Genomic DNA, 11,730 nt, shown 5'->3' on the forward strand with positions numbered 1-11,730 from the left:
CCCGCAAAAAAAAGCCTAACAAGGACAAAGTAAATTAAAAAAAAATTGTTCTCATGTGTGAAATTTTGCTTTAAAATTTAAATCATAGTATTTTCTATGGAAGCGTAGAGCTGACACCCAGGCAATAAAACAACAGAGGTATATCACGTTATACGTGAAAACTTTATTGTTCTAACAATATACTTTTCATGTTTGTACAATATACTATCATGTTAGTACATTTTTGCAGAAGTCTGTGACCCCCAGCAAGACAGAACTCAATTGATAAAGACCTATCAAAAATGATTGCAAGAACAAATAGCTCAGAAGTGCATTTAACGTGTTTATTGTTGTGTGTCGTCTAGCCTGCCGCTGCTGTTGGTTTTGGAGCCGCAATAAAACATTTGACAGTTTTAAAAAAATTCTAAAAAACATAATAAATTAAAGGTTAACTAAGAAGAGTGGTTAATCAATAAGCTCACCAGTGTCCTATTCCATGCTTACGCAAACTCCCTGTTAAATATAAACATCTCCTATGTGTGACTGTCCTGGGTCTTGGAGCCAGGCTTTTGGGTTGCTGGCATATTAAGTTCTGTTTTTATTACAGTTTGATTTATCCTGTTCTATTAGTATAGTTTTACTCTTAGTTAGACTTTGCAGTCTTAATCCCAATTGATATTGTCTTTGAGTTCTTCTTTCAACAGGGCTCTCTGTTGCTTTATTTGTGTAGCTGTAGTGTGAACTTCATATTTCTCATAACCCTGAGTCTTGTTGAAATTTCTTTTTGCTTCTAGTTCCTTGACTTGCTGCTGTCTTGTATTTTTTTTCATTATTTTATAGTTTTTATATTATATAGAGCAGGATGGAATCTTGTGCAACTGTGATCTTAGCAGGTTTAATCTTAGTTCTGCTGTGGATGTTTAATATAAAACACAAAAGGAACTGGCATTTGCCTCCAGGACCCACTGCACTTCCTCTCATAGGAAACCTTCTACAGATAGACAAAAAAGCACCTTTTAAAAGCTTTGTTAAGGTAAGAGTTCACTTTTTAAAATATTTGTGCGGTTTTTTAAGTTGTACAATATATTTTCTCGTAATTTGAGGAGACTCGCATACTTTCTATAAACACACCAAATTTAACTTTAACAGCATGTTGGCATTTAGACAAAATTTCAGATGAATGCGCATTTAAATAAATGATTTATTTAATTTAAATGATTTAAATAAATCATTTTACCTATCTTTAGTTCAGTGAAACCTATGGGCCAGTGATGACAGTATACCTAGGCTGGCAGCGGACAGTAGTTCTGGTAGGATATGATGCTGTGAAAGAAGCCTTGGTGGATCAAGCAGATGACTTCACAGGCAGAGCCCCAACTCCATTAATACACAACCCTAACAAGAAATATGGTAAAGCGTGATCACTTAAATATGTTGTCTTTGTCAAGGCACAAGTGATTTTGTTTCCTAGTGTTTAATTCTTTCATGAACCAGCATGGCTTCTCTTCCATTACTTTGGTAAGTGGTTTAACCTTTCAGGTATAGGGAGCAGTAACGGGGAACGCTGGCGTCAGCTGCGACGCTTCACAATGACCACTCTAAGAGACTTTGGGATGGGACGCAAGGGGATGGAAGAATGGATCCAAGAAGAGAGTGAACATATGAGGGCTCACATACATAAATTAAAAGGTATAATTTCAGGTGCTGAAAGGTCATTTCACATGCCCTAAATATTACAGGACACTATAACACTAATTGAATATAATCAGTCTTAAGTTTAGCAAGATAGAAACATACCACAGTGGGCTAATGCCACTAACCTATTATTTTCCAGTACTGAATTGACACCCACCACAGCCACCCAAAAAACACAATATGATCTACTAAAACAGTGTTTTTGTGAGCTTCAGGTTGTTAACACATCAGGATGCACAACAACTGATCTCAGAAAACACATTCAAATGCATGAAAACTGTTATTTGGGAAAGCCATGTGCCAACAAACATACTCTTTAAATCTCTTTAAAAAACTGACTAAACAGTGGGAAAGTTGGAAGTGTGGGCATGTCATAACTAAAGTGAAGTCCTTAGTTAATCTGACAGATGATTCCTCTTCTCTTGCAGGTGCACCATTTGACCCCACATTCTTATTGAGCTGTACTGTGTCTAACGTGATCTGCTGCCTGGTTTTTGGTCAACGGTTCAGCTATGAAGACAAGCAGTTCTTACGCCTTCTTACCATACTTTTTCAAATAGAAAACGTTAACGGCAGCCCTGTGGGTCAGGTAAATTAAAAATTAAATAGAAATGCTTTTTAATTTGGTTTTCATATTTTGTATAATAGTATATACGTCTTTTGAAAATCATACTGTAAAAATGATCCAAACACAGTAGATGTATCATTGTCTCTTCACAAGAATGTATGTTGCTATGTTTCTTTACAACAGATGTACAACCTCTTTCCGAAACTCATGGACCATCTTCCTGGCCCCCATCAAAAAGTTTTTGCAGAGTATGAAGAAGTGAGAAAGTTTATCAAGATGAAGATCCAAGAACACAAAGACACATTGGACCCCAGCTCCCCACGAGACTACATAGACTCCTTCCTTATTCGAATCAACCAGGTTGGAAAACTTAAGCATAATTTATCAAAGAAAGCTCAAAACTCCAAATACTGTGTTTATTAATCTAGGCAATTAATATAATCTAAAGTGCTAAAAATTTCCTAATCTTGCTATGAATGATTTTAAACACTCCTCTGTGAATTGCCTTCTTGTGATGGAAAGGTTTGCATGTTGTTGGAGGAATTTGTTTGTGACAGAGTCTCCTAAGGCAAACTTGTCCTGGCTAAGGGACCAAATGAAAACTGATTCAGATAATCCCTATGAAGAAGGGTTTTGGGACAAGGAACATTATCTTTCTAGTGGGTAAGGAGCATGATGTTAAATTAAAAGACCCCCAGCTAGATGTGGTCAGGCTTATTTCAACACATTGCACAGGCTCTGGAACCAAACTCCTTTTGAGGGTCTGGACTCAGTGCCAATCTGGTGTTTCAATCAGTATACTTGTATCTCCTCAGTTTTTCGCCTGCACATTGGAAGTTTCACTGGTGGACAAGTGAGTTGTTTCCCTGCCCCTTCCGGTTGGGGACTGTGCACTTACAGTCTTTTGCACTAATGTGCTTAACAACAGTTCAGAGTTCAAATTCAAATTTTATTTGTCACACACGCAACCATACACAGTATGACATGAGGTGAAATGCTTGTAGCTGTGCAATGCCCGAAATGACAGTGGTTTTACAGTATTTACAATTTACAGGTTATACAAAATTTACAGATTTAACTTAGAAATTTACAGTAAAAAAAATGTGCAAATAGCAGAAAGAGATTATAAATTATAGGAAGTGTGCATGAAGAAAAAACAGAGTGCATGTGGTGATGTGATATGTGTGGGAGAGTCCAGTCCTACACCTGGTTCAGGGCCCGAATAGCCTGGGGGAAGAAGCTCCTCCTCATTCTCTCTGTTTTGGCCTTAAGGGAGCGGAAGCGCTTCCCAGACCTCAACAGTGAGAAGAGTCCATTGTTGGGATGGGAGAGGTCCATCATAATCTTCCTGGCTTTGGTCTTGCACCGCTTGGTGTAGATGGACAGCAGGTCAGGGAGCTCTGATTGAATGATGCGTTCGGCTGAGCGCACCAGTCTTTGCAGATCTCGTCTGTCCTGCTTGGTGCTGTTCCCAAACCAGGTGCAGAGGTTTCCCGTCAGGATGCTCTCGATGGTGCAGGAGTAAAAGTTCTTGAGCACCTTCAGTGGCAGATGGAAGTCTCTAAGTCTTCTGAGGAAGAAGAGACGCTGACGGGCTTTCTTAACCAGGGTGTTGATGTGACAGGACAATGACAGGTCCTGAGTGATGTGGACACCCAGGTATCGGAAACTGTCCACTCTCTACACTGGCGTGCCACTGATGATTGAATTGAATGAATGCTTTATTGGTTTATTGGCCATATGCAGGTTGCCCCGCAGAGGAATAGGACCCCCCCCGACTTACACACACAACAAAGACATCACATGGGAATACAGTCGGAGATTGGCAGCGTTGCAGAGAAAACACTGAAAAATTACACAACAATGGGAAAAGTACAAGAGGAAAAAAAGAGACCTCTTCTCACGCTGGGCACCTATGGGAGGACAGCATGAGAACAGGAAACAAAAAAAACTCCTCTGCACAGAGAGCACATTAATGTCCACATCACAACATTAGAGCACGTGACTAGCCTCACTGTAGAACTGAGGGGCTTGTAATTCCTCGCCTGCTTTGTAGTGAAGTCCACGATCAGCTCCTTAGTCTTGCTGATGTTTAGGAGGAGATTATTCTCCTGGCACCAGGTCTCCAGGTTCCTAATCTCCTCCAGGTAGGCCGTCTCGATGTTGTCGGAGATCAGGCCCACAACAACAGTGTCGTCAGCAAACTTGACAATGGAGGTGGTGTCTGATGTGGCTACACAGTCATAAGTGTACAGTGAGTACAGCAGGGGGCTTCAAACACAGCCCTGAGGCACTCCAGTGCTGAGTGAGATGGAGACTTGTTTTGCCACCCTCACTGATTGGGGTCTGTCTGTGAGGAAGTTGAGGATCCACTGACACAGTGATGAGCTGAGTCCTAGATCCGTCAACTTGGTGAAAAACTTAGAGGGAATTATTGTGTTGAATGCTGAACTGTAGTCCACGAACAGCATCCTAACATAACTCCCTCTGCCAGTGTCCAGGTGACTCAGGGATGTGTGGAGCAGGTGAGCTATGGCGTCGTCTCTGGAACGATTAGTCCAGTAAGCAAACTGAAGTGAGTCGATGGTGACAGGAAGTGAAGAAGTGATGCGATCTCTTATCAGTCTTTCAAAACACTTCATTACAACTGAAGTCAGTGCTACTGGACGGTAGTCATTGTGGCAAGCGGGCTGTTTGTTTCTTTGGAACAGGGACAATGATGGACTGTTTGAAGCACGTGGGAACCACTGCTTGGGCCAGTGAAAGGTTGAAGATTTCCGTGAACACCGCTGCTAGCTGGTCAGCGCAGGCTCTCAGGACCCGGCCAGGGATTGCATCTGGTCCTGCTGCCTTCCTGGTGTTCACCCTCCTGAAGGTGTTCCTCACGGCATGCTCTGTGATGATGAATGCATTGTCTTCACTGGTGCACTCCGAGCGCGCGCAGCCGTTTGTTGTTTTAATTGCTGCGGTGTCATTCTGTCCACTTTTTTATGGACAGAATTTCTAGGTGTAGCAAAGTGGTGGAAGGATTCCACTTTGGGGGTCTCACAATCTCCCTGACCTTTACAGATTATGTGGTTCTGTTGGTTACATCAAGTGATGACCTTCAACTTGAACTGGAATGGTTTGTAGCCAAGTGTGAAGTGGTGGAAATGAGAATTGGCGCTTCCAAGTTTAAGGTCAAGGTTCTCAGCTGGAAAAGTGCACCCAAGTGCTGCTAGTGGTTAGCTTTAAGTATCTCAGGGTTTTATTCCCAAGTGAGAGGAGAGGGACATGGGAGATTGACAGATGGATTGGTGATAGTTGCAGTAATGTAAATGATATCCAGCTGGTGAAGAGAGAGCTGAGCATAAAAGTAAGGCCTTTGATTTACTTGATTTCAGGTTCAAGGTTCAAGGTTCTTTATTTGTCACATGCATAGTTATACAAGTATAACACACAGTGAAATGTAGCCTGACACGCTCCTCGACATGTGTCGGGCTAGAAGCCAGAACAGATCAAGATGCACACACAAATATACACTCACACAGACAGAAAGAGAAAAAATATAAAGAGAGACAGATTGAAGTACAGAGAAGCACAGAAAAACAATGACAACTTTCTTCTCTCAGGAAAAGGAGATTTCCACAACTGAGTTCCACTATGACAATTTGATCTCTACAATAATGACTCTGTTTCTGGCTGGAACACAGACCACCAGCTCCACCCTGAGATATGCTCTTAGCGTGCTGATTAAATACCCCCCAAAACAAGGTAAAACTGTGAATTTACTTTATAATACATTCAATACTAATACATTATGGTTAGGAATACGTCCCTTGGTGGACGTATAAAACAAATCAGAGTGGTAATCATTTCTGCTTTGCTGTGTCCAGAGAAAATGCAGCAAGAGATTGACACTGTTATTGGAAAAGGCCGTTGTCCCAGGATGGAGGACAGGAAGTCCCTCCCTTTTTCACTTGCTGTCATCCATGAAGTGCAACGTTTTTTTGACCATGTCCCTCTCAGCCTCCCTCACTACACACTGAATGATATATCCTTCAGGGGTTATACAATCCCAAAGGTATTCTCAATTCCAAGATCTCATGTGTAGTACAGAATCTATTGTATATCAAGTCAGAGAATAATGTTGAAAGCAGCAACACTAACAAGATATATGTTTTGAATAGGACACTGTAATTATTCCGCTGTTGCACTCTGTGCTAAAAGAGGAAAAGCAATGGGCCACTCCCAGGTCCTTCAACCCCCAGCACTTCTTGGACAATAATGGCAACTTTAAGAAAAGTCCTGCATTCATGCCATTCTCTGCAGGTAAAGAGTCAACACACAGTTATTGATCATCCAGTTCTTTTGCATGTTAAATCATGCAAAAGAATAATTTTTTTCCAAATATCTTGATATTTACAGTGAAAAGCAATTATTTTTAATCAGAGTCCTTTGTGTATCTCTACAGGGAAGAGAAACTGTGTTGGCGAGTCTCTGGCCCGTATGGAGCTTTTTATCTTTATAGTATCATTGCTGCAGGATTTCACTTTTTCCTGTGCTGGAGGCCCTGACAGTATAAACCTCATTCCTGAAAACAGCAGTTTTATGAATGTGCCCTGCAGATACCATATCATGGCCACACCTCGTTAAAAGAGATGAATTTGTTCAGACAGAGTTATAGTCTGGTTGAAGCACTCCAACAAGGATGTCTTCATCAGCTTCTTGTGAAACAGTGATTAGATGTTTATTTTACAGTTAGTTTGCTAGTACCTCACTGATGTAGAACACAAGACCATCACATGTAAATCTTTTACCTCAACACAATTGCAATTTGTGTTTTTTCAGTCATGTATTCCTTTTCTTTAGTGAGTTATTTTTTCTTGTATTAATTAGATTTTTTTTCTCTCTATCCAATAAAGATTACTACTGATTTTAACCAATAGTTACTTTTAAAAAAACTACACACCTATCAATGTTAGATTTGTATTGTTTATTGTCATTTATGCTTAGAAATATTTAACCATATATGCTTAGAGGTGTACAATCGATTGTGTAGTGATAGGATGTGTGATCCTTAATAGTCTTCAAAGGCTTTGTGTGCATTCCAGAGTGCTCTGGCTTTCACACCCACATTCTGGGAGCATGGGAGAGGTCGTACATTGTCTTATTGTTTTATGGTAGGATGAACGTATCTATATCTGTTTTAGGCTAAGTGCCTTTTGTTTAGATGAACTGCTGGACTTCAAGATTAGCAGGTTTAGGGAAGTCATTTATGGGGTCACACTCTGACCCCCCCCCCCACACACACACACACGCACACTTACACAACGCACAGGCAAGGTACTCTTTGTTTGTATGTAGACGTCATATGTTAATGAACCTATGTATATTCATGTAACCTCAATAAAAGAGCAGTGTTACGGGGGAGCGGACGAGAGCGACTGGGGTCAAGCGAAGGAACGGCGCTTGTCGTGGTTCTCTCCCTCAAAACACGAAGAACTTTGCCTACTTGGTGTTTAATGCTTTTTGCTGTGCAGTTGAATTGTCCTTAACGTTCCAGCGAATAGGTTTATGCTACAAACCTATCATTCAACAAATTGTAAAAGCTTTTATGTAAACAGTCTCATCATTGTTGTTAAAACTGTACAGAAAAAAATACATTAATTAAGTCTAACACGGACTTCAAAGTAAATTCATTTAAAATTGCTCTCCTGTGTGAGACGTTGCTTCAAAACTAACATCTTAGTATTGGCTTTTATTACATTCACTCTTTGATTGTTTGATTGTTTCAGGTTTTTTTTCATGAACACCAAAACTAACAGCTCTAAATAATTACATTTTTATGGAAGAAGGTTATAAAAAGTAAGTGGATAACTTGTGGGATTAGTTGCGCTAAATTTAAGACTATAGAAACAGAGCGCTCACTGTGAAACCGACCTCAAAGCTGAAAGCTTTAAGAAACACATTTTAAGTAATTATTTTAAAAATAGAACAGGCAAAGTTTATCATCTCATCCACATCTATCTCCGACCACCAAACCCGCAACCTCTCATCCAACATCCAGACCGCTAAGTCTGCAAGCCTTTACCTCCTTGGCTGTCTTGCTCATGTAACAGTTTGCTGGTCATGCAACACAGAGCACCTGTATAAAAAAGCCCAAAGCCGACTGTACTTCCTCAGGAGGCTGAGGTCTTTTAACATCTGCAGGAAGCTCCTGAGGATGTTTTACCAGTCGGTGGTTGCTGGAGTACTTTTCTATGCTGTGGTGTGCTGGGGGAGCAGCACAGCAAAGAAGGACTCATCCAGGCTGGAGAAACTGATCAGGAGGGCTAGCTCTGTGGTCGGCATGAAGCTGGACACTCTGGTGACAGTGGCAGAGAAAAGGACATTAAAGAAACTGATGGACATTATGGACAATGCCAGACATCCTCTGCACACGGCCATTAACAACCAGAAGAGTCTGTTCAGTGACAGGTTGCTTCTCCCAAAGACAAGAACTAACAGACTTAAAAACGCCTTTGTCCCACACGCCATCAGACTGTTTAACTCCTCCCTGGAGGGGAGAGGGAGGGGAAACAGGAGGACAAAGGAAGGGGGCAACAACTAAGCTGTAGTGCCTCTTCACCTCACTGTGCAATACTTTTGTAAATAGTCAACGGTGCAATAGACTCAATACTTGAAATGTGCAATTCACTTGTATTTTTATTTTTATTCCTATTTATTCTATTTATCCCCTTCGTATATTTTATTTATATTGTCTCTGTATATATATATATATATATATATATATATATATATATATATATATATATATATATATATATATTCTGTAACTTCTGTCGGTGCTGTGCTTTTTTGGAAATCGAATTTCCCAGAGGAACCCACCCGAGGGATTAATAAAGTTGTATCTAATCTATCTAATCTAATCTAATCTCTTCTGTGGAAATTCCAGAAGATGATGAACTCATTCTGGTGTAAATAATAACTTGTGGCAAAGGATTTATGTTTATTCTTTTGGATTTGGATTATTTAGCATTGTAGTTGCTCATTTTTAACATGTATTGTTGAATGTTATGGTTGTGACTAGAGATGGACCGATCCGATCGGTATCGGTCCGATACTGACCCAAATTACTGGATCGGATATCGGAGAAAAATAAAAAAAATAAAAAATGTAATCCGATCCATTAAATATCACGAAAGCACCTCGCAAAACTTGCAACACGCCGTAACTCACCTCAGAACGTTAGCACGTCGGAGCAGTATGCATCACGTGATAGAGCAGCTGTGGCATGCGGGACCTGTCGGTGGTCTGGATAGCATTTGGAGCTTCGCTAGCAACCCGGCATTTCATCTCCCATAAAGTTATCCCCGAGAGAAGTAAAGCAAGTGTGTAAGTCCATCTCTGAATGTTTGTAAAGCATTCCTGCGTTAAGCTTAACAAGCGACTGCCTCTTCTTGCTGTTACTTCAATCATGAAACTGCTTAACGATCAGCTGATCGGCTTTTCTGTCGCGAGTCCGTCTCTCTTGTTTGTTTTTGGCCCACTTTGCACCAGAAAGAGGAAACCAGCGGCTGAACAACAGCAGCACGTTTAAGCTTGATAAGCTGTTGTTAGAATGTATTTAATATTACTTTCTACACCAGGATCTTTTTCTACGTAGCTGACGCTGGTAACTGTGCAGGGGCGGATCTTGCAAAGTTTAGCCAGGGGGGCTGATAGGGCATGAACAGGGAAAAGGGGGCACAAAGACATACTTTGAAATGTACATTGTGCCTTGGTTTAGAGTGTCTGGAAGAGAGTCCTGTCTCAGTCAATTATAGATGATGTGAGAGGGCGGGTGTGTGTGTTTAGGGCACGGATGGCTTGGGGATAGAAGCTCCTCTTGAGTCTCTCTGTCCTTGCCCGGAAGATGCGGAACCTTCTACCAGATTGCAGAAGTTGGAACAGTTTGTTGCCAGGATGGGACGGGTCCTTCAGTATCTGCGCTGCTCTAGTCCGGCATCTCCTGGTGTAGGTGTCCTGAAGCGGGGGGAGAGCAATCCTGCAGCAGCGTTCTGCTGTACGGATCACTCTCTGGAGAGCTTTTTGGTCCTTCACACAGCTGTTCCCAAACCACGATGTCATGTTCTGTGTGAGGATGCTCTCCACAGCGCCTGTATAGAAAATCCTGAGGATCTTTGGAGAGACCCTGAACTTCCTCAGTTGTCGTAGGTGATACAGGCGCTGCCTAGCCTTTTTGGTCTGGACCTGAATGTGGGCAGCCCATGTCAGGTCTGAGGAGATGTGGACACCAAGATACTTGAAGGACTGCACCCTCTCCACTGGCGCTCCATTGATGATGATGGGCTTGTAGTCTCTGTGCTGACCCCTTCTGAAGTCCACCACCAGCTCCTTGGTCTTGCTGACGTTCAGCTGGAGGTGGTTGTCCTGGCACCACGATGCCAGATTCTTCACTTCATCCATCCAACACCACTGTGTCGTCAGCAAACTTCACAATGGTGTTGGAGCCATGGGTGGATTATAAGGATAATTACATGATATATATTTGATATAATCTAGAACAATCTGCCGTGATTATAAACAAATATTCAACTATCCCAGAATTAAACCAGGTCTAAATGAAAAAAGGAGTGAGTATCACTACAAAGATTAACCCACATTGGTCCTAGTACAAGTTTGATATCAGCAAACACCGAGAGCATACCTATGACACCACAGCCATGCTATCATTCAAACACTGATAACAGCATAAATCGAATTAAATCGGGACTTGATGAGACCGTCTGAGTATCACTACAAATATTATGAAGTCGTCTCGTACCAGTTTGCTATCGGTAAACACCGAGAGCATTCACTGTTAGCATAGCACATCCATGTTAGCAGTGTATAAATGGATGGTTTAGCATATATTAGCGCAGGTATCAATAAAGGACTACCGTATTAAACACTTTTACTAACCTCAGGCAGATGGACAGGCGCTCTGCTGGTGGGATTGAGCGCCTGTAATTGGTGTCTAGGCGGGCAATTCTGGGACCGACGCGGGAAAGCAGGTCCTCAAACTGGCCGAGTGACAGACGATGATATCGCTGGAATCTGCCGTCATCCAGGCGCAGCTCCTGTAGCAAATGGTGAAACTCACCAAACTGCTCACGCGTCTCGAGGACCTGATGGACCCAGGTACGGCGAGGACGTCTTTTACGCCGCTGCTCTGCTCTCCACAGTAAATAGAGAAGGGAGACTCTCTCCTCAAGCGCTAGCTCGACAGCTGCCATCTTGCAAAGATACCAGTCTGGCACAACAGATGCGGTCACCGTCGATGAAAAAGTTGTTCCATTTAACAATGTTGCATCTATCTGCATCCAAGCCTAGCAGCTGCTCCAGGATGAGAATTTCCATTTTTGCCTGTTGCAGAATTTCAGGGTTTCTCTCGTTGACTTTAATAGCAACAAATTCGTTGGTTTTTGTATTGCGACATTTGGTTACAATACCAAAGCGCCCTT

General features: G+C 41.8%; 1 protein-coding gene across 1 annotated transcript; it reads left to right on the plus strand.

Annotated features, from left to right (window-relative positions):
* The first annotated feature begins 1 nt into the window (after position 1).
* Positions 2–7,900, plus strand: LOC146654561 (cytochrome P450 2F3-like). The gene is made up of 9 exons (XM_085381118.1): positions 2–1,012; positions 1,227–1,389; positions 1,519–1,668; positions 2,103–2,263; positions 2,426–2,602; positions 5,854–5,995; positions 6,118–6,305; positions 6,412–6,553; positions 6,696–7,900. The coding sequence occupies exons 1-9, from the start codon at positions 842–844 to the stop codon at positions 6,875–6,877; spliced, it is 1,476 nt and encodes a 491-aa protein (XP_085237244.1). The 5' UTR covers positions 2–841; the 3' UTR covers positions 6,878–7,900.
* The last annotated feature ends 3,830 nt before the right edge of the window (positions 7,901–11,730 follow it).

The sequence above is a fragment of the Rhamphochromis longiceps genome, linkage group LG14 (assembly GCF_057381845.1).
Source record: "Rhamphochromis longiceps isolate RC_006_pf linkage group LG14, R_longiceps_female_GT1.1, whole genome shotgun sequence".
NCBI lineage: Eukaryota > Metazoa > Chordata > Actinopteri > Cichliformes > Cichlidae > Rhamphochromis > Rhamphochromis longiceps.